At 46.6% G+C, this 27,065-nt stretch overlaps 1 protein-coding gene across 2 annotated transcripts in view; it reads left to right on the top strand.

Annotated features, from left to right (window-relative positions):
- pan3 (poly(A) specific ribonuclease subunit PAN3) overlaps window positions 1-10,601 on the top strand; it is a 28,120-nt gene extending 17,519 nt beyond the window's left edge. The window contains exons 12-18 of one of the 2 annotated variants that reach the window (XM_029695084.1): window positions 995-1,160; window positions 1,602-1,689; window positions 2,324-2,463; window positions 2,894-3,023; window positions 6,700-6,764; window positions 6,903-7,041; window positions 9,640-10,601. In XM_029695084.1, the coding sequence (XP_029550944.1) occupies window positions 995-1,160; window positions 1,602-1,689; window positions 2,324-2,463; window positions 2,894-3,023; window positions 6,700-6,764; window positions 6,903-7,041; window positions 9,640-9,783 (872 nt within the window). In that variant the 3' untranslated portion in view covers window positions 9,784-10,601. The remainder of the gene's footprint in view (window positions 1-994; window positions 1,161-1,601; window positions 1,690-2,323; window positions 2,464-2,893; window positions 3,024-6,699; window positions 6,765-6,902; window positions 7,042-9,639) is intronic. The other variant, XM_029695092.1, reaches the window with a different exon arrangement.
- The last annotated feature ends 16,464 nt before the right edge of the window (window positions 10,602-27,065 follow it).

Below are 27,065 nucleotides of genomic sequence, written 5' to 3'. Positions count from 1 at the left end.
TCTGTGAGGTGACCAGTGCTAACGGTGTCTCTGTGAGGTGACCAGTGCTAACGGTGTCTCTGTGAGGTGACCAGTGCTAACGGTGTCTCTGTGAGGTGACCAGTGCTAACGGTGTCTGTGTGAGGTGACCAGTGCTAACGGTGTCTGTGTGAGGTGACCAGTGCTAACGGTGTCTGTGTGAGGTGACCAGTGCTAACGGTGTCTGTGTGAGGTGACCAGTGCTAACGGTGTCTGTGTGAGGTGACCAGTGCTAACGGTGTCTGTGTGAGGTGACCAGTGCTAACGGTGTCTGTGTGAGGTGACCAGTGCTAACGGTGTCTGTGTGAGGTGACCAGTGCTAACGGTGTCTCTGTGAGTGTGGTAAAGGGGTGTAGGGGGTAAGTGGATGTTTGTGGTGCCAGCACTGACAGTTGCTGGTCTGTATGATAGTAGAGATGTCGTGAGTGTGTGTGTGTGTGGTTGCTGGTGTGCTCATGCTGTAGTTGGGGTGGGGGGGAAGCTGTGGCTGAAACTGATCCTGAGACAGGTGCTATAGCTACTAGGCAGGCCCAGAGGAAGCAGAGCCTCTCAGCCTCTCTGACCTCCATTGTAATTACTACTCTATATCACACTAACACCTCTCTCAAGTGTTCATGGTGTGTGTGTGTATGTACCGGGATGTCTGTGACTGTGTCTTGACATTTGGTTTCCAAGTGGCGCAGCGATCTAAGGCACTGCATCTTAGTATTTGAGGCGTCACTACAGACACCCTGGTTTGAATCCAGGCTGTATCACAACCGGCCGTGATTGGGAGTCCCGTAGGGCGGTGCACAATTGATCCAGCGTCGTCCGGGTTTGGCCGGTGTAGGCCGTCGTTGTAAATAAGAATTTGTTCTTCTGACTTGCCTAGTTAAATAAAGGTTCAATAAAAAAAAAATGGCCTAGGAAGTTGATCCTTTTTATTTGAGAATCCTCAACGTGTTTCTAATCGTGTGAGTCTGGTGCCCCCCTGTAGGACAGCATGAGCCCCCGCCGCCCCGGCAGCACGCTGGTCTGCTTCCTGAGTCTCTGATCTGGGCCTACATCGTCCAGCTGAGCTCAGCTCTCAGAACCATCCACACTGCTGGCCTGGCCTGTAGGGTCATGGACCCCAGCAAGATCCTCATCACCGGCAAGACCAGGTAGACACACACACACACACACACACACACACACCTTGCAGGCACACACAATGGTGACCAAGGTTATGGATCCCAGCAAGGTCCATGTTTTCTGATACCAGGTAGAGACAGATTTTGAATGTGATGCAGTGTGGTCAGAAACTGATAGATACCTCAAACCAGTTCAATGTTGCAGCTGCTGTCTCTGTTAGTCCTGAATTCCCACCATTTTTGCATTGCTTGATTGTGGGCAAGCTACCTAAAGTTCCCTGCTAGGGAACTGTGTATAAACCATTGTGTCTGCAGCCCCCTGATGCTTATCTGGTGGCTTATTTCCTGTACAGTACAGTGAAAGCAGAAGCTCCATATTAGTCCTGGCTTCCTTTTTTCAGACTGCAGAATGTGGAGAAAGCGCACACACACACACACACACACAGCTCACCATGCCGTTTGTCCCTGCAGGTTACGGGTGAACTGTGTAGGGGTGTTCGATGTCTTAACGTTTGACAACAGTCAGACCAACCATGTGACCCTCATGCCACAGTACCAGGTACAGTAACCCCCCTGTCTGTCAGTCTGGCAGAACATAGCCTAGTTCTGATTCAGATGGACACATGGTTCTGTTCTGTACCCTGTTCGTGTGTGTGTGTGTGTGTGTGTGTGTGTGTCAATTTTTGATACCAGTATTCTTTTGATGGCAAAATGTAAACATGAAGCATACCTCACTCTTTGTTCCTTCAATAACCTGCTGTATGTAACATATTGTGCTATAGTTTAGAAAATGAATTCCTTTTTACTTTGGATGACAACAATGATGTTTGTTTCCAACATTAGGGCTGTTCTCCTAAAGAAGTTAAATCAGCTTTGTTTTTTGTTTCCTTGCCACGATACTAATGAGTATCTCAGTACTGGTATCGTCACAGACCTAGTTTCATGTATGAATGAAGCTAGAGAGTTGATATGTCACTACCTGTCTTTTTTTTTTTTTTTTTTTTTTTTAATGATGGGAAGGAGCTTGTTTGGGAAATCTCAGGATACCGGATCCAGTTTTAAGTCCTAGTCTGTGTCTGTTATACTTGGCTTTGTGAGATGTTGACCTGATTTTCTTTTAAATGGTTGAGTTGGCCCCTCCCTGTAGTGTGTGTGTTTTGTTAACCGTTTCTCGTGTGTGTGTGTGTGTGTAGCAAGCGGACCTGATATCCCTGGGCAAGGTGGTGTTGGCCCTGGCCTGTAACTCTCTGGCTGGAATTCAGAGAGAGAACCTGCAGAAGGCCATGGAGCTAGTGTCAATCAACTACTCATCAGACCTCAAGAACCTCATCCTGTAAGACACCCACAGACAGAACCTCATCCTGTAAGACACCCACAGACAGAACCTCATGCTGTAAGACACCCACAGACAGAACCTCGTCCTGTAAGACACCCACAGACAGAACCTGCACAAGGCTATGAAGCTGGTGTTAATCAACCGCTCACGCATCTGCAACAAACACTCACATATAGCATCACGTGTCCAACTCCAGTCCTCAAGGGCCGAGTGTCTGCACATTTTCACTCTTCCTTTCCACTTGATTGATGAATTAAAGGTCACTACTGAGTAAGGAACTCCGCTCACCTCGTTATTTGGTCTTAATTGGACACTAATTGAAAGAAAAGAACAAGAGCCTCAGACTTGGCCCTCCAGGAATTGAGTTTGACACTCCTGCGTTGTTAGTTTGGACTGACTGAAGTAATGCACTCTGTCTGTGTTGTAGGTATCTGCTGACAGAGCAGTCAAGGCTGCGAAGCGTCAATGACATCATGCCAATGATCGGAGCTCGCTTCTACACACAGCTGGACGCATCACAGATGAGGAATGATGTCATCGAGGAGGACCTTGCCAAGGTACACACACTGTTGGGTCATGGAGTTCAACAGTAGCTAAGTTTTCATCCAATTGGTGACAGATTTTCATGTGAATATTCTCAAATCTACATACACACAATATGCACATGTTCCCACCAGAGATGTTTCCATCAAATTGACTTGTTGCAGATAAAAGGCTGTGCATAATGACGTAATTTAAATAACTTTTGCAATTAAATTCTTGCAAATTAAATGGGTTTCCATCTCATTTTCTACTTTACAGATGGTTTTTGTCATAAATGTTGCGTTATATAGTGAATGTGGCCACTCTGGTGTTGGTATGTGCGCTCTAGCCAACAGCTGGCAGATGCAGTGAGGGTAGACTACCTACATGATGAGATTGTTATGGACAAAAGAGCATTATTCTGCGAAACGGCAGCCAAGCATCGATCATCATGCCACCAGAGTAAGACCCTGGATATTTATTGGAAAGGAGCATCAAGCCTTCCCCACCCTGTGAAGTTAATCAGAACTTAATCTGTAGCCTAATAAACTGCATGGTTTTCTGGGTCGAGTGTGAGGACCACACACCATATCATCGTGTGACTCCAAGTTGACTTCCATATGATGGTTAGTTATTATATCAATATTTGCTTATAAAGGCAATTCCACCACCATTTCTTGCATAATTAATTTGACTGACGCAGAGATCCCACCTTGACAAGCATATTTAGTGTTGTCGACATGTTCTGTTTCCATCAGGCCTGTCGTGACACTTTTTTAATCCGTCATGTACTTTACTGGCATAAAAAGGCTGGAAACCTGCTGGGTGTATTTTTGTGATGCCACCTCTGCTCTGTAGAAGGCGTGGTGAAAGGAAGGCACGCAAGGTGGCGAGGGTGAGGAAGGAGAGGGGTGTGAAGATACAGGGTGTGGGCTGTGGTCCCTCTGTCCACACTCTACAGCTTCTGCTTTCCTCTTCTGTCCTGCCCTCCCCCTTCTTCAGTTTTGTTTTGGTGCTTGTATCAGGGAAGAGAGGAGTGAGTATGTCCTGTGTGAGCGGTTCTGCTGCCATCTTTAGCATTAAACAGGAAATGCCACCTTTCAATCTATCAGTTGTGAATGTGCCAGAGTCATGCTACTCCCTTGGTGCGGGGTTCCTCTTCAGATGGGTTTCTGGTAGTATTTTTATCCACAATAACCTTTATGCTTTTGCACGTACTTCTCCTTCCTTACATACAACACAGATAAGCACCACTGTGTCGAATTGTGTTACCAACAGGAAATGGTGTGTGTGTGTGTGTGTGTGTGTGTGTGTTCATGCTCTCTGTGGGTTTGCATTGATGGTGACTTATTTAAAGAAACAATCTGCAGTTCAAAATATAAAGAAGTGGCCACCCCCGTCTCTGTTTTGGAAAATAGTTGAAGGATGGGACTGGAGAAATGTAACCACTCTCAAATTCATAGATTTAGCTATGGATGCTAGCACTGACTGTCCGTGAGATCAACATTACTATAATATTTAGCAGACACTTTTAACCAAAGTGACTTAGTCATACATTTTACATATGGGTGGTCCCAGGAATCGAACCCACTATACTGGTGTTACAAATGCCATGCTCTACCAACTGAGCCATAAAGATTTTAACATTTTGAGGCTATATTTCTAAGTTATATTCTTCAAGAATCAATGGGTATATACCGTTTCATTTAAAAGTCCAAAAATGTATTGCAGATTGCCTGTTTAACTCCAGTAAAGTAATATACAGTTGTGGCCAAAAGTTTTGAGAATGACACAAATATACATTTTCACAAAGTCTCCTGCCTCAGTTTTGTATGATGGCAATTTGCATATACTCCAGAATGTTATGAAGAGTGATCAGATGAATTGCAATTAATTGCAAAATCCCTCTTTGCAATGCAAATGAACTGAATCCCCCAAAAAACATTTCCACTGCATTTCAGCCCTGCCATAAAAGGACCAGCTGACATCATGTCAGTGATTTTCTCGTTAACACAGGTGTGAGTGTTGACGAGGACAAGGCTGGAGATCACTCTGTCGTGCTGATTGAGTTCGAATAACAGACTGGAAGCTTCAAAAGGAGGGTGGTGCTTGGAATCATTGTTCTTCCTCTGTCAACCATGGTTACCTGCAAGGAAACGCGTGCCGTCATCATTGCTTTGCACAAAAAGGGCTTCACAGGCAAGGATGTTGCTGCCAGTAAGATTGCACCTAAATCAACCATTTATCAGATCATCAAGAACTTCAAGGAGAGCGGTTCAATTGTTGTGAAGAAGGCTTCAGGGCGCCCGAGAAAGTCCAGCAAGCGCCAGGACCGTCTCCTAAAGTTGATTCAGCTGCGGGATCGGGGCACCACCAGTACAGAGCTTGCTCAGGAATGGCAGCAGGCAGGTGTGAGTGCATCTGCACGTACAGTGAGGCGAGGACTTTTGGAGTGGCCTGGTGTCAAGAAGGGCAGCAAAGAAGCCACTTCTCTCCAGGAAAAACATCAGGGACAGACTGATATTCTGCAAAAGGTACAGGGATTGGACTGCTGAGGACTGGGGTAAAGTAATTTTCTCTGATGAATCCCCTTTCCGATTGTTTGGGGCATACGGAAAAAAGCTTGTCCGGAGAAGACAAGGTGAACGCTACCATCAGTCCTGTGTCATGCCAACAGTAAAGCAACCTGAGACCATTCATGTGTGGGGTTGCTTCTCAGCCAAGGGAGTGGGCTCACTCACAATTTTGCCTAAGAACACAGCCATGAATAAAGAATGGTATCAACACATCCTCCGAGAGAAACTTCTCCCAACCATCATCCAGGAACAGTTTGGTGACGAACAATGCCTTTTCCAGCGCGATGGAGCACCTTGACATAAGGCAAAAGGGATAACTAAGTGGCTCGGGGACCAAAACATCGATATTTTGGGTCCATGGCCAGACCTTAATCCCATTGAGAACTTGTGTTCAACCCTCAAGAGGCGGGTGGACAAACAAAAACCCACAAATTCTGACAAACTCCAAGCATTGATTATGCAAGAATGGGCTGCCATCAGTCAGGATGTGGCCCAGAAGTTAATTGACAGCATGCCAGTGCGGATTGCAGAGGTCTTGATAAAGAAGGGTCAACACTGCAAATATTGACTCTTTGCATCAACTAAATGTAATTGTCAATAAAAGCCTTTGACACTTATGAAATGCTTGTAATTATACTTCAGTATTCCATAGTAACATCTGACAAAAATATCTAAAGGCACTGAAGCAGCAAACCTTTGGCCACGACTGTACACTGAGTGTACAAAACATTAGGAACACCTTCTCTTTCCATTACAAACTGACCAGGTGAATCCAGCTGAACGCTATGATCCCGTATTGATGTCACTTATTAAATCCACTTCAATCAGTGTAGATGAAGGGGAGGAGACAGGTTAAAGAAGGATTTTTAAGCCTTGAGACAATTCAGACATGGATTATGCCCTGACAAATTGAGGTTGTTTTGAGGGCAAAAAGGGAGGGTGCAGCTTGATATTAGGAATGTGTTGTACACTCCGTGTATAACTAATACTAGCACCTACAGTCCACACAGACAAACACCTCTTCCAGTTGAAAATAATACATTTAGGACTTTACATCAACGGTTCAGTTTACCCATTGTGTTGTGGTTCTAAGTGTATTATATATGACTGATCAAGTTGTTTATATCTATTGTAGGAGGTCCAAAATGGTCGTCTCTTCCGTCTGTTGGCCAAACTGGGCACCATCAACGAGAGGCCAGAGTAAGTACTGTATCACTCTGTTTGAAGTAAATGTTTAACATTGACCAATTGACTCTCCCTTCATTTCACACTTCTACAAGCTCTCTTCACTTGTAGGTGTCTAACTTTGTCTCTCTCTGTCTGTCTCTCTGTGGCCAGGTTTCAGAAGGACCGTACGTGGTCGGAGACAGGAGACCGGTACCTGCTGAAGCTGTTCAGAGACCACCTGTTCCACCAGGTGACGGAGGCTGGGACCCCCTGGATAGACCTCAGCCACATCGTCTCCTGCCTCAACAAAGTATGCCCCCCCTCCTGCTTCTCTTTCTGTATTTCTCTCCCTCGCTCTATCTTTCTGCCTCTCTTCTCTGGGTCGTTCTCACCCTTCTTTCTCTCTTCTTTTACTCAGTGCCCTGTCTCTTCACCCATCCCTCATCTCCTTTTCTCCTTCTCTTCTCTCGTTTCCCTGTCATTCCCTTCTCCTTCATGCCTTCCTCTCACCCTGCTCCACTCTCTCACCCTCCCTCCGCTTCACTCACCCTCCCTCCTCTTCACTCACCCTCCCTCCTCTTCACTCACCCTCCCTCCTCCTCCCTCCTCTTCACTCACCCTCCCTCCTCTTCACTCACCCTCCCTCTGCTTCACTCACCCTCCCTCTGCTTCACTCACCCTCCCTCCTCTTCACTCACCCTCCCTCCTCCTCCCTCCTCTTCACTCACCCTCCCTCCTCTTCACTCACCCTCCCTCCTCTTCACTCACCCTCCCTCTGCTTCACTCACCCTCCCTCCTCTTCACTCACCCTCCCTCCCTCCTCTTCACTCACTCACCCTCCCTCCCTCCTCTTCACTCACTCACCCTCCCTCCCTCCTCTTCACTCACCCTCCCTCCCTCCTCTTCACTCACCCTCCCTCCTCTTCACTCACCCTCCCTCCCTCCTCTTCACTCACCCTCCCTCCCTCCTCTTCACTCACCCTCCCTCCCTCCTCTTCACTCACCCTCCCTCCCTCCCCTTCACTCACCCTCCCTCCCTCCTCTTCACTCACTCTCCCTCCCTCCTCTTCACTCACTCTCCCTCCCTCCTCTTCACTCACCCCACCCTCCCTCTCTCCACTCCACTCCACTCACTCACTCACTCTCCCTCCCTCTCCCTCCCCCTCTCCACTCACCCTCTCCACCCTCCCTCCTCTTCACTCACCCTCCCTCCCTCCTCTTCACTCACCCTCCCTCCCTCCTCTTCACTCACCCTCCCTCCCTCCTTTTCACTCACCCTCCCTCCCTCCTTTTCACTCACCCTCCCTCCCTCCTTTTCACTCACCCTCCCTCCCTCCTTTTCACTCACCCTCCCTCCCTCCTTTTCACTCACCCTCCCTCCCTCCTTTTCACTCACCCTCCCTCTTCTTCACTCACTCACTCACTCACTCACTCACTCACCCACCCTCCTCTCCACTCACTCACTCACTCACTCACTCACTCACTCCCTCTCCCTCCCCCTCTCCACTCACCCTCTCCACCCTCCCTCCTCTTCACCTACCCTCCCTCCCTCCTCTTCACTCACCCTCCCTCCCTCCTCTTCACTCACCCTCCCTCCCTCCTCTTCACTCACCCTCCCTCCCTCCTCTTCACTCACCCTCCCTCCCTCCTCTTCACTCACTCACCCTCCCTCCCTCCTCTTCACTCACTCACCCTCCCTCCCTCCTCTCCACTCCACTCACTCACTCACTCTCACCCTCTCCACTCACCCTCTCCACTTTTCACTCTCCCCTCCCTCACTCTCCCTCCCTCACTCTCCCTCCCTCCCCCTCTCCACTCACCCTCTCCACTCACCCTCTCCACTCACCCTCTCCACTTTTCACTCTCCCTCCCTCTTCACTCACCCTCCCTCCCTCCTCTTCACTCACTCACCCTCCCTCCATCCTCTCCTCTCCACTCACCCTCTCCACTCACCCTCTCCACTCACCCTCTCCACTCACCCTCTTTTCCACTCACCCTCCCTCCGATTTCCCTTCCTTTGCTTCACTCCACTCATCCTCCTCACCACTCCGCCACTTCTCTTCTCCTCTCCACTCACCCTCTTCTCCTCTCCACCCTCCCTCTTCTCACTCTCCACCCTTCATCCCTCTTTTCCACTCACCCTCTTCTCCTCTCCACCCTCCCTCTTCTCACTCTCCACCCTTCATCCCTCTTCTCCTCACCCTCCTCTCCCCCACTTCATCTCTTCTCCCCCATTTCTTCTCTTCTCCCCTCACCCACTTCTCCTCACCCCTCACCCACTTCTCCTCACCCCTCACCCACTTCTCCACTCACCCACCCTCTGCTTCACTCTCCACTCACCCTCTTCTCCTCTCCACCCTCCCTCTTCTCCTCTCCACCCTCCCTCTGCTTTCCCTCCCTCTACTTCACTCACCCTCCCTCCTCTCCACTCACCCTCTTCTCACTCCACTCTCCATCCCTCTTTTCCACTCACCCTCTTCTCCTCACCCTCCACTCACCCTCTTCTCCTAACCCTCCACTCACCCACTTCTGCTCTCCACTCACCCTCCCTCCCTCTCACCTCTCCCCTCTTTCTGTGTGAGCCACTTGTCTTCAGATATATATATAATCTCTCTCTCTGTGTAGCTGGACTACCAGTCTCGCAGTACTTACCTCTCTCTCTCCCGTCTCTCTGTGTAGCTGGACTACCAGTCTAGCAGTACTTATCTCTCTCTGTGTAGCTGGACTACCAGTCTAGCAGTACTTATCTCTCCCTGTGTAGCTGGACTACCAGTCTAGCAGTACTTATCTCTCTCTGGTCTCCCTGTGTAGCTGGATTACCAGTCTAGCAGTACTTATCTCTCTCTGTGTAGCTGGACTACCAGTCTAGCAGTACTTATCTCTCTCTGTCTCTCGTCTCCCTGTGTAGCTGGACGCGGGCGTGCCTGAGAAGATAAACCTGGTGTCTCGTGATGAGAAGAGTGTTCTGGTGGTGACCTACTTGGACCTGAAACGCTGCTTCGACAGTACCTTCCAGGAGCTGCAGCAGGCCGCTGCCACTGGCCCCCTGTAGCGCCCCCGCTGCCCCCCACACACAGGCAGCGGGGTGGGACTGCCTGAACCCTGAACCTGAAAGCACATTATTGCACTACATCGGAGGACCAGGCGCATAGTGAGGACATCATCAGAGGGGGCGGGACTTGCTGGATCAGTCACATACACTGTCTTAGCAACCAGGAAGGCTTTTCTGAAGCTGATTTCTTTTTCTTTTTTCCCCTAAAACCCAGCATCTGCGACTACAAATAATGGACAGAAACGGAAGCTGTGACGATGACGATGATAACAAGGATGATGAACACTGCATAATTTTTTTTTAGAACTGGGGAACAAAACGGATTCTAAAAAAATAAACCAACCACGTGGTATTGAACTTCTTCCTGTTTTTTTCTGTGGAGGATGCACTAAGACTGGACTTTTAATGGATGTGTGAGTGGCCTACAAGATGCACCTACAGACAGAGGTGAAGTCACACACACACCGACACAGACTGAGAACTGAATAGAAACCAGGCTTTCTTTCTACTGCGTTTCTCTGCTGGGGGCCACACCCCTTCATACCAACACTTTAAGAGACGGGACAGACCGCAGGATGCTTTCTAAGGGGGTGGTCAAAGAACCCATACATGAAATGGGCCGGTCCAAGTCAGCCTTAGTTGTCGATTCCCACTCAGAGAGGACAAACCACTGAGTTTTGGAGTAGGGTGCGGGTTGGGATGGGGACTCTGTTGAAACAGTTTTCTCCCGATGGCTGTGTCCGTGTTTGTTAGAGCAGTGTCATGCAGGCCAGGCAGCACCTCCTTTATTGCTTAATGAAGGACACTATTGTGGAAAATGTTGTGACACAAATGATGAACTTGGGGGATGGAACTGCTTTGTCAGCTCTGGGGTAGAACCCATGGATTGGGCATAACTAGAGAATGGAGCCAGTTCTGCCTCAATTATTTTCTTTGCTGCCTCCCTCCCTCTTTCTCCCTCCCCTGAAGGGTCCCTCCCTCCCTCTTTCTCCCTCCCCTGAAGGGTCCCTCCCTCTCCCTCCCCTGAAGGGTCCCTCCCTCCCTCCCTCCGTCTTTCTCCCTCCCCTGAAGGGTCCCTCCCTCCCTCTCCCTCCCCTGAAGGGTCCTTCCCTCCGTCTTTCTCCCTCCCCTGAAGGGTCCCTCCCTCCCTCCCTCTCCCTCCCCTGAAGGGTCCCTCCCTCCCTCCGTCTTTCTCCCTCCCCTGAAGGGTCCCTGGTGACCTCTTCATTTGAGAATACGTTATGCTTTTTGTGATGATTCTTTCTAGCTGGTTCTTCTCATTTTACTCTGCTGTAGTGCAGTGATGCATGATGGGACATGGAAGGGACAGTCTTTCTGCCTCAACACAAACGTTATTCTGTGGACCAATTCCAGCGGGCGGGGGGGGGGGGGGGGCAAGGAACGGGGCAATGGGGCGAAGTGGATTGTAGGTAGGGGTTTTGAATCATTTTAAGAAAATGTGTTTTTTATTTTACCTTTTAAGATCATGTGACACAAAACATGCTGGAGACACCGAGCAGCAATGACCAGGAGTCACCTTTCACCTTTGACCCCTTCCGGAGGTCCCCTGGGTTTTTCCCCCTGAAGTGTGCTCTCATTCACACCCTCTCATGGCTTTAAAAATAATGGATTGGCATAAGAGATATGATGGAAACTCCAAACCATGCTTATACCAATCCAATGCCTTTGAATTCATAGTGGCTAGTGAAGGAGTGTACACATCAGGGAGAAGGATAGAGAATTGGTAAGGGGGGTGGGTGGTGGCACTCAGAAGCAAGGATCTATTCAGAAGGGTGAAACATTCAAAGCGTTTTAGAAATGTATTATATAGATCATACCAAGACTTCTAGTCACATGAGAAGGTAACTGTCTATTGTATACATCACAGTTCTATGTGCAACAATCAACCCTATTGAATAGACCCTCTGTTGGATGGTTTGAAATTCTCTCAGGACAATGGACAGCTGCAGGGGCCCAATGACTGAATGTGTTTGGCCGTCATTGGTCGCCCTTTATCCAGTCAGATCGGTGTGGGCGGGACTCTTAAGTGGGGGTGGGGGGGTACTGTGGGGGGAAATTGTGAGGAGATGGATGCTCCTAAGCACAGATCTAGCATCAGTTTACCGTAGTCCAGTCTTACCTGAACTACTAGGGATAACAGCATATCTGACCCTATGTCAGTTGTTAGGGGCATCGTCTACCTACTCCATGAGGTGAGCTGTGAGTTGGCTATGTTAGAATCATGTACTGTTTCCTGTTTTTAGTGACATGATCAAGACCGAAAGAATATTTGGTGAATGTGGTGCTTAGACCCCTATCTTTAAACCAATCTCTCACACACCCATACCAACACACAGCCATCCTATCCACTCGTCAACGCTTATCATATCACCATCGTGACACACACTCCAGTAATACTAGCGCTAGTGATGCGCGGGTCAGCTGTTTGTTTACCCGCATCCCCACCTGCAATTGCTAAAAAGCCATGTGCAACAACCCGACTATATGTGATAGTGAATATCTGAGGGCTGCAGCCAACCTGCTAATATAGAAAACAAAATGCTCCCTTTTTCTCTTCAACATTTATTGAACAATTGTTTTTCTTCAACATTTCATCAATTTATTCAATATTTAGGCCTATTGAACAGTAGCCTAATGTTTTTCTGAAACAAATGTGAAACAATAAATGGATATATTTTAGGCCGACTGCCTGTGGGCTAATAGCCTCTACCAGCATATGAATGAAATAAAACATCTAATGAAATATATAAATATTTTGTGTAATAGCGTATTTATGTTCTAAGCTATATATATATATATATATATAAATATAAATAAATACGCTATTACACAAAATAAAGTTCAGTTGAGAGACTATAATGGCCTACTTTTGTCTTTCTTTTGCAGCACTGTTGAGAAACAAAATAGCGTCCTCTATGCTAGGTTAGTTGGCACGCGTAGCCTGCAGTTAGGCCCTGAAGCTTAGGTTTACGCACTCATTTTTCTAATTAAAGAAAAACCTCAATGTAGCCTATAGATATGAGTTACACAATTATACATGTACAGATAAAAAAATAAATAAATCCCCCTTCACTTTATTCAACCTGCCAACCACCCACCCTTCATCCACACAATATTTCAGGACCCTAAAACCTCTTGCCCTGCGGATATAACTAGGGACTGCGGGGTATGAGTCAACCCGTGCATCACTAACTATTGCTGCCTCTCTCCCACACACACACACACACACACACAGCTCTCTTCCCCCACACACACCTCCATCACCATCTTAGTATGTTTTATGCCCCTCTTGTGTTTGACTAAAATGTTGTAATATTTGTGTGTACAGCAGTATTTTAATAAAGAATACCAAAACATAGTGTGTTTGTCTTCTCGGCTCATGCTGGTGAGAATATAGGATTGTGTTGTCAGTCAGTTTGCTAAGTGTGGTAACTCTTCTTTGCTTAAACATTCTAAATGTGTTTTGAATACATGCATGTGTCAGTTAGCCAGTTAGTGTCTTTGCACTATCATACATGTAATATAGAACTTCTACACCGTAGCTCTGCATAGATTTGGAATGGTTGGACATACAGCAACAGTCAAAGTTTGGACACCTACTCATTCAAGGGTTTTTCTTTTGACTATTTTCTACATTGTAGATTAATAGTGAAGACCTCAAACTATGTAATAACACATTGAATCAGTAGTAACCAAAAAAAGTGTTAAATCAAAAATATTTTTGATTATTCAAAGTAGCCACCCTTTTTCTTTGACAGCTTTGCACACTTGGCATTCTCTCAACCAGCTTCACCTGGAATGCTTTTCCAACAGTCTTGAAGGAGTTCCCACATATGCTGAGAACTTGTTGGCTGTTTTTCCTTCACTCTGCAGTCCAACTCATCCCAAACCCTCTCAATTGGGTTGAGTTTGGGTGATTGTGGAGGCCAGGTCATCTGATGCAGCACTCCATCACTCTCCTTCTTGGTCAAATAGACCTTACATAGCCTGGAGGTGTGTTTTCGGTCATTGTCCTGTTGAAAAACATGATCGTCCCACTAAGCGCAAACCAGATGGGATGGCGTATCGCTGCAGAATGCTGTGGTAGACATGTTGGTTGTGAGTCTTGAATTCTAAATAAATCAGCGACGGTGTCACCAGCAAAGCACCCCTACACCATCACCCTACCTCCTTCATGCTTCACGGTGGGAACCACACATGCGGAGATCATCCGTTCACCTACTCTGTGTCTCACAAAGACACGGCGGTTGGAACCAAAAATCTCATTTGGACTCATCAGACCAGACAGATTTCCACCAGTCCGTTGCTCGTGTTTCTTTGCCCAAGCTAGTCTCTTCTTATTGGTGTCCTTTAGTAGTGGTTTCTTTGCAGCAATTTGACCATGAAGGCCTGATTCACCCAGTCTTTGAACAGTTGATGTTGAGATGTGTCTGTTACTTGAACTGTGAAGCATTTATTTGGGCTGCAATTTCTGAGGCTGGTAACTCAATTTCTGCAGCAGAGGTAACTCTGGGTCTTCCATTCCAGTGACGGTCCTCATGAGAGCCAGTTTCATCATAGCGCTTGATGGGTTTTGCGACTGCACTTGAAGAAACTTTTTTCTGGATTGACTGACCTTAATTTCTTAAAATGATGGACTGTCATTTCTCTTTGCTTATTTGAGCTGTTCTTGCCATAATATGGACTTGGTCTTTTACCAAATAGGGCTATCTTCTGTATACCACCCCTACCTTGTCACAACACAACTGATTGGATCAAATACATTAAGAAAATCAAATTCCACAAATAAACTCTTAACAAGGCACACCTGTTAATTTAAATGCATTCCACATGACTACCTCATGAAGCTGGTTGTGAGAATGCCAAGAGTGTGCAAAGGTGTCAAGGCAAAGGGTGGTTATTTATATAAAATATATTTTGATTTGTTTAACACTTTTTGGTTTCAACATGATTCCATATGTGTTATTTCATAGTTTTGATGTTTTCACTATTATTCTACAATGTAGAAAATAGTCAAAATAAAGAAAAACCCTGGAATGAGATGGTGTGTCCAAACGTTTGCCTGGTACTGTACATACACTGCTCAACAAAAATAAAGGGAACACTAAAATAACACATCCTAGATCTGAATGAATTAAATCATCTTATTAAATACTTTTTTCTTTACATAGTTGAATGTGCTGACAACAAAATCACACAAAAATAATCAATGGAAATCCAATTTATCAACCCATGGAGGTCTGGATTTGGAGTCACACTCAAAATTAAAGTGGAAAACCACACTACAGGCTGATCCAACTTTGATGTAATTTCCTTAAAACAAGTCAAAATGAGGCTCAGTAGTGTGTGTGGCCACATCCCCGTCAGACCATTTTATTGGTAAACTACACGTTAATGTAAAAGTTGTATATTTTAGTGATCCAATACATAATATAGTACACTTATCATAATTTGGTTCTAATCCAGAGGTTAGCAAAATTATCTAGATCCTCTATGAGGCTGTGGAGGGATTTTAATTGTGGTATTAAAAGAAATCATGAATCATCAGTGTACAATGACACCTTTGTTTTTAAGCCAAGGATTTCTAATCCCTTAATATTATTGTTGGATCTAATTTTAACAGCTAACAATTCAATGGCAATAATAAATAGATATGCCGATAGTGGACAACCTTGTTTTACTCCCCTTGACAGTTTAAAACTTTATGAGATGTAGCCATTATTTACCATTTTACACCTAGGCTTACTATACATAACTTTAACCCATTTTATAAGAGATTCTCCAAAATTCAAATATTCTAGGCATTTATATACACTGCTCAAAAAATAAAGGGAACACTAAACAACACATCCTAGATCTGAATGAATGAAATAATCTTATTAAATACTTTTTTCTTTACATAGTTGAATGTGCTGACAACAAAATCACACAAAAATAATCAATGGAAATCCAATTTATCAACCCATGGAGGTCTGGATTTGGAGTCACACTCAAAATTAAAATGGAAAACCACACTACAGGCTGATCCAACTTTGATGTAATTTCCTTAAAACAAGTCAAAATGAGGCTCAGTAGTGTGTGTGGCCTCCACGTGCCTGTATGACCTCCCTACAACGCCTGGGCATGCTCCTGATGAGGTGGCGGATGGTCTCCTGAGGGATCTCCTTCCAGACCTGGACTAAAGCATCCTAAACTCCTGGACAGTCTGTGGTGCAACGTGGCGTTGGTGGATGGAGCGAGACATGATGTCCCAGATGTGCTCAATTGGATTCAGGTCTGGGGAACGGGCGGGCCAGTCCATAGCATCAATGCCTTCCTCTTGCAGGAACTGCTGACACACTCCAGCCACATGAGGTCTAGCATTGTCTTGCATTAGGAGGAACCCAGGGTCAACCGCACCAGCATATGGTCTCATAAGGGGTCTGAGGATCTCATCTCGGTACCTAATGGCAGTCAGGCTACCTCTGGCGAGCACATGGAGGGCTGTGCGGCCCCCCAAATAAATGCCACCCCACACCATGACTGACCCACCGCCAAACCGGTCAATCTGGAGGATGTTTGAGGCAGCAGAACGTTCTCCACGGCGTCTCCAGACTCTGTCACGTCTGTCACATGTGCTCAGTGTGAACCTGCTTTCATCTGTGAAGAGCACAGGGCGCCAGTGGCGAATTTGCCAATCTTGGTGTTCTCTGGCAAATGCCAAACGTCCTGCACGGTGTTGGGCTGTAAGCACAACCCCCACCTGTGGACGTCGGGCCCTCATACCACCCTCATGGAGTCTGTTTCTGACCGTTTGAGCAGACACATGCACATTTGTGGCCTGCTGGAGGTCATTTTGCAGGGCTCTGGCAGTGCTCCTCCTGCTCCTCAATGCACAAAGGCGGAGGTAGCGGTCCTGCTGCTGGGTTGTTGCCCTCCTACGGCCTCCTCCACGTCTCCTGATGTACTGGCCTGTCTCCTGGTAGCGCCTCCATGCTCTGGACACTACGCTGACAGACACAGCAAACCTTCTTGCCACAGCTCGCATTGATGTGCCATCCTGGATGAGCTGCACTACCTGAGCCACTTGTGTGGGTTGTAGACTCCGCCTCATGCTACCACTAGAGTGAAAGCACCGCCAGCATTCAAAAGTGTCCAAAACATCAGCCAGGAAGCATAGGAACTGAGAAGTGGTCTGTGGTCACCACCTGCAGAACCACTCCTTTATTGGGGGTGTCTTGCTAATTGCCTATAATTTCCACCTGTTGTCTATTCCATTTGCACAACAGCATGTGACATTTATTGTCAATCAGTGTTGCTTCCTAAGTGGACAGTTTGATTTCACAGAAGTGTGATTGACTTGGAGTTACATTGTGTTGTTTAAGTGTTCCTTTTATTTTTTTGAGCAGTGTATATTGATTTAATGATCATTGACTGCAATTGAGCCAATATCTTCCTGCAGCCTTCCTTGACATAATCTCATGACGTTAACATATTGTAAATAAATAGCTAAAACACTAATCCATAGTTTCCAATGAATAAATTCTTCCAGCATACAAGTGTGTAGGAACATCATGGTCAACATCAGGGAATGAACATCAGGGAATGATGGAGTGATATAGACAGGGAAAAGGGAATGATGGAGTGATATAGACAGGGAAAAGGGAATGATGGAGTGATATAGACAGGGAAATGGACTGATAGAGTAGTTAGAGGGAGGGGTAAAGGACTGATAGAGTAGTTAGAGGGACGGTAAAGGACTGATAGAGTAGTTAGAGGGACGGGTAAAGGACTGATAGTGTAGTTAGAGGGAGGGGTAACGAACTGATAGAGTAGTTAGAGGGAGGGGTAAAGGACTGATAGTGTAGTTAGAGGGAGGGGTAAAGGACTGATAGAGTCCTTCCCATCCTTATCACACACAAGCAGCTGGGTGTGTGCATTCATGTGTTTGTTACCTGTTGAGCCCGTGCCTCCAGCAGATCTCCCAGTGTTTCCAGTAGGCCAGTGAAGGTGGGGCGGGCTGAGGGGTTAGCCTCCCAGCATGCCAACATGGTGCTGTAACTACAGACAAACACACACCAGTTATACTCAAGCCAAGTCTCTCTATGAGGTGAGGAACTCCGTGCCTCGAGCCACCTGTAAACTGTAGGACATGAGATTCTCCAGAAGAGGAGACTTGGAGACAACTGGAGAGAGATCAAATGATGTGTAGATATACCTTTTGGCTCGTCTCTCTCTTACCCCCCTCCTCTATACTCTTTCTGCTCCTTGAACCCTGAGCTGGTGCTGCTCTCACTGCTGGACACACCTGTGAGTGAGTGAGTGAGTGAGTGAGTGAGTGAGTGAGTGAGTGAGTGAGTGAGTGAGTGAGTGAGTGAGTGAGTGAGTGAGTGAGTGAGTGAGTGAGAGAGAGAGAGAGAGAGAGAGAGAGAGAGAGAGAGAGAGAGAGAGAGAGAGAGAGAGAGAGAGAGAGAGAGAGAGAGAGAGAGAGAGAGAGAGAGAGAGAGAGAGAGAGAGAGAGAGAGAGAGAGAGAGAGAGAGAGAGAGAGAGAGAGAGAGGAGAGAGAGAGAGAGAGAGAGAGAGAGAGAGAGAGAGGAGAGAGAAGAGAGAGAGAGAGAGAGAGAGAGAGAGAGAGAGAGAGAGAGAGAGAGTTGTGATTAGTGTGTTTTGGTAGTCAATATAGAGTGATAGTCAACTTAAGGTTCTAACGCAGTTTGTTATCCCACTGGTTGAATCAATGTTTCCACGTCATTTCAACCCCAAAAACCTATGTGATGACGTTGAATCAATGTGGAAAACTGATTGGATTTGCAAAAAGTCAGCAACATACGGGCATTTCGTCTTTTCTTCTCCCAACGTTTAACCTAAATCCAATGACATGGTGATATTTTGTTGTTGATTTCAGGATGAATTCACATCAGTTGACAACCCAACCAAATGTAAATCAAGCATGGTGTGTTTATTGGTGTAAACTAGAGTTCAGTGTGTACAGATATGGAACTGAGCTGATTCTAAAAACACACACTGTGAGTGTTTAGGACTAGATACTCAGAACTACAGATTTGAGGATAATGTCACTCTTGCTCTTATTACAGATAATACCACAGAACATACATTGATTGCAGAAGTGAGTCTATCTGTTTGCGTGCTTGAGGTTAATTTTGTAGCTCCATAAGAGGAAATAGGAGTTGGCTGTGAGATAGGTCTGTTAGTGTGACATTGACACCTTCTTCACAGCATAGAGATAGTCACAGCATAGAGATAGTCACAGCATAGAGATAGTCACTGAGTATTCAAAACATTAAGAACACCTGTTCTTTCCATGACATAGACGGACCACGTGAATCAAAATCAAAATCTAATTTTATTTGTCACATACAGGTGTTTAGCAGATGTTATTGCGGGTGTAGCGAAATGCTTGTGTTTCCAGCTTCAACAGTGCAGTAATATCTAACAATTCACAATACACACAATACATACAACCTAAAAGTAAAATAATGGAATAAAGGAATATATAAGTATTAGGATGAGCAATGTCAGAGTGGCATAGACTAAAATACAGTAGAATAGAATACAGTATATGCATATGAGATGAGAAAAGCAAAAATACACAAACATTGTTAAAGTGACTAGTGTTCCATTATTAAGTGGCCAGTGATTACAAGTCTGTGTATATGGGGCAGCAGCCTCTAAGGTGCAGGGTTACGTAACCGGGTGGAAGCCTCCTAGTGATGGCTATTTAACAGTCTGATGGCCTTGAGATAGAAGCTGTTTTTCCAGTCTCTCGGTCCCAGCTTTGATGCACCTGTACTGACCTCGCCTAATGGATGATAGCGGGGTGAACAGGCAGTGGCTCGGGTGGTTGTTGTCCTTGATGATCTTTTAGGCCTTCCTGTGACATCGGGTGTTGTAGGTGTCCTGGAGGGCAGGTCGTTTTCCCCGGTGATGCGTTGGGCAGACCGCACCACCCTCTGGAGAGCCTTGCGGTTGTGGGCAGTGCAGTTGCCTTACCAGGCTGTGATACAGCCCGATAGGATGCTCTAAATTGTGCATCTGTATGAGTTTGTGAGGGTTTTAGGTGCCAAGCCAAATTTCTTCAGCGTCCCGAGGTTGAAGAGGCGGTGTTGCGCCTTCTTCACCACACTGTCTGTGGTACAAGCTATGATCCCTTATTGATATCACTTGTTAAATCCACTTCAATCAGTGTAGATGAAGGGGAGCAGACAGGTTAAAGAATGGCGCTGGAAGAAATGGCAGCAGTTTTATGGGCGCCCAACCAATTGTGCTATTATGAGGTTTTTTTCACGTTATTTGTAACTTATTTTGTACATAATGTTTCTGCAACCGTATCTTACGGCAAAAAAGAGCTTCTGGATATCAGGACATCAATCCCTCACCTCAGATTAGATAAAGATTTTTCCTACAAGTAAGACGCTCAAGACATTCTCCAAGGACATTCTCCAATTCTCCATTCGCCGACAATTAACGGGGATGTCGACAATTCTCCATTCGCCGACATCCCCGTTATTTGCAAGAGGAAGCGACGCAGGTACAGAGGACAAAGAACCGGATGCCTGGTCAGGACCCGGAGAAGGCGACTGGGAAAGCTACCATTACCGTCAATACTACTCGCCAACGTGCAATCATTGGACAATAAACTAGACGAGGTACGATCACGAATATCCTACCAACGGGACATCAAAAACTGTAATATCCTATGTTTCACGGAATCGTGGCTGAACGACGACATGGATATTCAGCTAGCAGGATATACGCTGCACCGGCAAGATAGAACAGCACACTCCGGTAAGACGAGGGGGGGCGGTCTGTGCATATTTGTAAACAACAGCTGGTGCACAAAATCTACGAAAGTGTCTAGATTTTGCTCGCCTGAAGTAGAGTATATTGTGATAAATTGCAGGCCACACTACTTGCATAGAGTTTTCAGCTATACTTTTCGTGGCCATTTATTTACCACCACAGACAGATGCTGGCACTAAGACCGCACTCAGTCAGCTGTATAAGTAAATAAGCAAACAGGAAACCACTCACCCAGAAGCGGCGCTCCTAGTGGCCGGAGACTTTAATGCAGGGAAACTTAAATCAGTTCTACCAAATTTCTATCAACATGTTAAATGTGCAACCAGAGGGAAAAAAATTCTAGATCACCTGTACTCCACATACAGAGACGCGTACAAAGCTCTCGCTTGCCCTCCATTTGGTAAATCCGACCATAACGCTATCCTCCTGATTCCTGCTTACAAGCAAAAATTTAATCAGGAAGCATCAATGACTCGGTCTATAAAAAAGTGGTCAGATGAAGCAGATACTAAACTACAGGACTGTTTTGGAACATGTTCCGCGATTCTTCCGATGGCATTGAGGAGTACACCACATCAGTCACTGGTTTTATCAATAAGTGCATTGAGGACGTCGTCCCCACAGTGACTGTACGTACATACCCCAACCAGAAGCCATGGATTACAGGCAACATTCGCACTGAGCTAAAGGGTAGAGCTGCCGCTTTCAAGGTGCGGGACTCTAACTCGGAAGCTTACAAGAAATCCTGCTATGCCCTGCGACGAACCATCAAATAGGCAAAGCGTCAATACAGGGCTAAGATTGAATCAAACTATTACAGACTACAAAGGGAAGCACAGCCGCGAGCTGCCCAGTGACATGAGCCTACCAGACAAGCTAAATCACTTCTATGCTCGCTTCGAGGCAAGCAACACTGGATATCATAAGGTGAATGCACCAATTTGTAAGTCGCACTGGATAAGAGCGTCTGCTAAATGACTTAAATGTAAATGTAATGTAAATGCATGCATGAGAGCATCAGCTGTCCGGACGACTGTGTGATCACGCTCTCCGTAGCCGACGTGAATAAGACCTTTAAACAGGTCAACATTCACAAGGCTGCGGGGCCAGACGGATTACCAGGACGTGTGCTCCGGGCATATGCTGACCAACTGGCAGGTGTCTTCACTGACATTTTCAACATGTCCCTGACTGAGTCTGTAATACCAACATGTTTCAAGCAGACCACCATAGTCCCTGTGCCCAAGAACACAAAGGCAACCTGCTTAAATGACTACAGACCCGTAGCACTCACGTCCGTAGCCATGAAGTGCTTTGAAAGGTTGGTAATGGCTCACATCAACACCATTATCCCAGAAACCCTAGACCCACTCCAATTTGCATACCGCCCAAACAGATCCACAGATGATGCAATCTCTATTGCACTCCACACTGCCCTTTCCCACCTGGACAAAAGGAACACTTATGTGAGAATGCTAGTCATTGACGATAGCTCAGCGTTCAACACCATAGTACCCTCACTGCTCATCACTAAGCTAAGGATCCTGGGACTAAACACCTCCCTCTGCAACTGGATCCTGGACTTCCTGACAGGTCGTCCCCAGGTGGTGGTAGGTAGCAACACATCTGCCACTCTGATCCTCAACACTGGAACTCCACAGGGGTGCGTGCTCAGTCACCTCCTGTACTCTCTGTTCACCCACGACTGCATGGCCAGGCACGACTCCAACACCATCATTACGTTTGCAGACAACACAACAGTGGTAGGCCTGATCACCGACAACAACGAGACAGCCTATAGGGAGGAGGTCAGATACCTGGCCGGGTGGTGCCAGAATAACAATCTATCCCTCAACGTAACCAAGACAAAAAAGGAGATGATTGTGGACTACAGGAAAAGGAGGACCGAGCACGCCCCCATTCTCATCGACGGGGCTGTAGTGGAGCAGGTTGGCGCCCCCCCCCTTGGGTTGTGCCGTGGCGGAGATCTTTGTGGGCTATACTCAGCCTTGTCTTAGGACGGTAAGTTGGTGGTTGGAGACATCCTTCTAGTGGTGTGGGGGCTGTGCTTTGGCAAAGTGGGTGGGGTTATATCCTGCCTGTTTGGCCCCGTCCGGGGGTATCATCGGATGGGGCCACAGTGTCTTCTGATCCCTCCTGTCTCAGCCTCCAGTATTTATGCTGCAGTAGTTTATGTGTCGGGGGGCTAGGGTCAGTCTGTTACATCCGGAGTATTTCTCTTGTCTTATCCGGTGTCCTGTGTGAATTTAAATATGCTCTCTCTAATTCTCTCTTTCTCTCTTTCTTTCTTTCTTTCTCTCGGAGGGCCTGAGCCCTAGGACCATGCCTCAGGACTACCTGGCATGATGACTCCTTAATGTCCCCAGTCCACCTGGCCGTGCTGCTGCTACAGTTTCAACTGTTTTGCCTGCGGCTATGGAACCCTGACCTGTTCACCGGACGTGCTTGTTGCACCCTCGACAACTACTATGATTATTATTATTTGACCATGCTGGTCATTTATGAACATTTTAACACCTTGACCATGTTCTGTTATAATATCCACCCGGCACAGCCAGAAGAGGACTGGCCACCCCTCATAGCCTGGTTCCTCTCTAGGTTTCTTCCTAGGTTTTTGGCCTTTCTAGGGAGATTTTCCTAGGGAGTTTTTCCTAACCACCGTGCTTCTTTCACATGCATTGCTTGCTGTTTGGGGTTTTAGGCTGGGTTTCTGTACAGCACTTTGAGATATCAGCTGATGTACGAAGGGCTATATAAATAAATTTGATTTGATTTGATTTGAGAGCTTCAAGCTCCTTGGTGTCCACATCAACAACAAACTAGAATGGTCCAAACACACCAAGACAGTCGGGAAGAGGGCACAACAAAACCTATTCCCCCTCAGGAAACTAAAAAGATTTGTCATGGGTCCTGAGATTCTCATAAGGTTTCTACAGCTGCAACATCGAGAGCATCCTGACTGGTTGCATCACTGCCTGGTAAGGCAATTGCTCGGCCTCTGACCGCAAGGCACTACAGAGGGTAGTGTGTACGGCCCAGTACATCACTGAGGCTAAGCTGCCTGCCATCCAGGACCGCTACACTAGGCGGTGTCAGAGGAAGGCCCTAAAAATTGTCAAAGACCCCAGCCACCCCAGTCATAGACTGTTCTCTCTACTACCGCATGGCAAGCGGTACCGGAGTGCCAAGTCTAGGACAAAAAGGCGTCTCAACAGTTTTTACCCCCAATCCATAAGACTCCTGAACAGGTAATCAAATGGTTACCTGGACTATTTGCATTGTGTGCCCCCCTCCCCTCCTTTACGCTGCTGCTACTCTCTGTTTATCATATATGCATAGTCACTTTAACTATACATTAATGTACATACTACCTCAATTGGGCCGACCAACCAGTGCTCCCGCACATTGGCTAACCGGGCTATCTGAATTGTGTCCCGCCACCCACCACCCGCCAACCCCTCTTTTACGCTACTGCTACTCTCTGTTCATCATATATGCATAGTCACTTTAACCATATCTACATGTACATACTACCTCAATCAGCCTGACTAACCGGTGTCTGTATGTAGCCTCTCTACTTTTATAGCCTCGCTACTGTATATAGCCTGTCTTTTTACTGTTGTTTTATTTCTTTACTTACCTGTTGTTCACCTAACACCTTTTTTGCACTATTGGTTAGAGTTTGTAAGTAAGCATTTCACTGTAAGTTCTACACCTGTTGTATTCAGCGCACGTGACAAATAAACTTTGATTTGATTTGAAGAAGGATTTTAAGCCTTGAGATAATTGAGACATGGATTGTGTATGTGTGCCATTCAGAGGGCGAATGGTGTGGTGGCTAATTTCTGCATTACCAAATGAGGAGAGTTACAAACTTCACACACCAGTCAGAGTTATACTTAAAACTACATCTTTAATAATTAAGATGCTTTTGCAAAAGCACTCGACCTTCAATGATGCGCTATCTCTAATGAACCATTGAAAAAGTGATTACACAAAAGTACGAAGATCTTTTATACCCAAGATCCACCCCTCTCAACGTACATGACGAACAACAGATTTTAGGAACTGTTCACAAAGGGACCTTATGCTTTAGAAAGGAGTGTCCCTTAGCCACATAACATTCGCTATAAATTATCGTTCAGTTTGGTCCCTAATGACGAGGTTCTAATCTCGTTCCTGGTACTTCATAGTACAAAAACACCATCTCATCCAATGGCATATATCAATTGACAACTCTAGATACTCCCATCTTGACTTCACTCCTGGACAAGCTCACCGAGGGGAGTGAGCCTCTATGTCATACACTATCCCAAGATAAGTGCAACATCAAAGAGGACATACAATGGTCCAGACACGGCCATACACCTTCCCCCAATGCCAAAGGAGGAGGGAGTGACTTGCGCACAGACATTGTGGAGACAAGTAATTGGTTCCCCATTAATCACACCATCCCTTCACATGGTTTAACAGATACATTCACATATGAAGACAATGTTTCATTCTGTCCTCTTCAGGGACATGTAAAAGACAAGCCTGACCTCTCCCCTCTCTGGGCCCCAAGTGACTGAGCCCAGGCTAAGGGAAAAGTGCCACTAAAAGACACAAGAGTCCAAAGGAATATTTTCTAATGACAAGTATCTCACATAAACATATTATGCTAATAAAACATCCTAATTATCTATGTTACCCAACTAATTCTGATTCATCCGTCACAATGGAGAAGACAACATTTTGAAATACCTTTGAACCGGGTATGGTAGTAGGTGCCAGGAACCGGTTTGTGTCAAGAACTGCAATGCTGCTGGTTTTTCACGCTCAACAGTTCCCCGTGTGTATCAAGAAAGGTCCACCACCCAAAGGCCATTCAGCCAATTTGACACAACTTTGGGAAGCATTGGAGTCAACATCGGCCAGCATCCCTGTGGAACGTATTTGACACCCTGTTCGGGCCATGCCCCGATCATTTGAGGCTGTTCTGAGGGCAAAAGGGTGGGAATAGGGGGGGTGCAACTCAATATTAGGAAGGTGTTCCTAATTTCTGGTATACTCAGTGTAGACAGGATGTCTTATCAATGGAGACCTTCCCACGTGTTTCCCCTATATTCATGAAAAATTGTTGCCAACTTTGCAACAACACCGAGATGCCCTTTTAAATGGATAGTCGTTGGTTCAATGACTGGAAGTCTATGGCACAGCTAGCATGTCATTGCGCTGACGCTAGTAGCTAGTAGCAATGCACCCCCCCCCCCCCCCCGTTACCCTTTCCACCACTGCTAAAAAAAATCCTAGGGGAAACACTGATTTACCCAAAGCCCTGTGCAACTGTCCTGGACTTCCTGACGGGCAGCCCCCAGGTGGTGAAGGTAGGCAACATTACCTCCTCCACACTGATAACATTACCTCCTCGACCATGATTCTCAACGCGGGGGCCCCACAAGGGTGCATCCGCAGTTCCCGCCTATACTCCCTGTATACCCACGACGATACTCACACAGTTCCAACTACATTATCAAATTCGCTAAATGACACGACAGTATTAGGCCTGATTTCCAACAACGACGAGACGACCTACATGGAGGAGGTAGGCACTCTGATGGCGTGGTCTCAGGTAAACAACCTCTCCCTCAATGTCAGAAAAACAAAGGAGCTGATTGTGGACTTCAGGAGGAACCAGGCTGGACACGCCCTGATCCTCATCAATTGGGCCGCCGTGGAGACGGTCAAAAACTTCATCGGAGTACACATCTCTGAGGAGCTCAGCTGGTCAAACCACACAGACACCGTCGTGAAGAAGGCTCGACAGCGACTGTTCAACCTCAGGATGCTGAAGAAATTTGGCCTGTCCACGAGGGGATACTGTCGGGCTGCATCACAGCCTGGTATGGCAACTCCAGCACCCCGGACCGCAAGGCACTACAGAGAGTGGTACGCTCAGCCCAACGCACCATTGGGTGCACACTGCTTGCCCTCCAGGACACCATTGGGTGCACACTGCTTGCCCTCCAGGACACCATTGGGTGCACACTGCTTGCCCTCCAGGACACCATTGGGTGCACACTGCTTGCCCTCCAGGACACCTACAACACCAGGTGTCACAGGAAGGCCAGGAAGATCATCAGGGACCCCAGCCATCCGAACCATGAATTGTTCTCCCCTTTTCCATCACTCAGACGTGGGCAGTATAGGAGCAACATGGCAAAAACTGTAAGACGGGCCAATAGTTTCTGCCCCCAGACCATCAGGCTTCTGAATTGCCACCACTAGTCAACTACCTGCTCCCCACCCCAATGGGCATTTATCGTTGCCACATTGTTATTTCTATTTTTATCGTTATCTATTTGTATAAGTTGTATTGTTTAATTTCACTTTGCCCTGAATGTTGGTGCTCAAGAATGTCACTGTACCCTGTAATTACATGTGCAACCCTGTACATGTG

Source organism: Salmo trutta, chromosome 2 (genome assembly GCF_901001165.1).
Source record: "Salmo trutta chromosome 2, fSalTru1.1, whole genome shotgun sequence".
In the NCBI taxonomy this organism is placed as follows: domain Eukaryota; kingdom Metazoa; phylum Chordata; class Actinopteri; order Salmoniformes; family Salmonidae; genus Salmo; species Salmo trutta.
The sequence above is the reverse complement of the archived record's forward strand: the minus strand, read 5'-3'. Positions and strand labels throughout refer to the sequence as shown.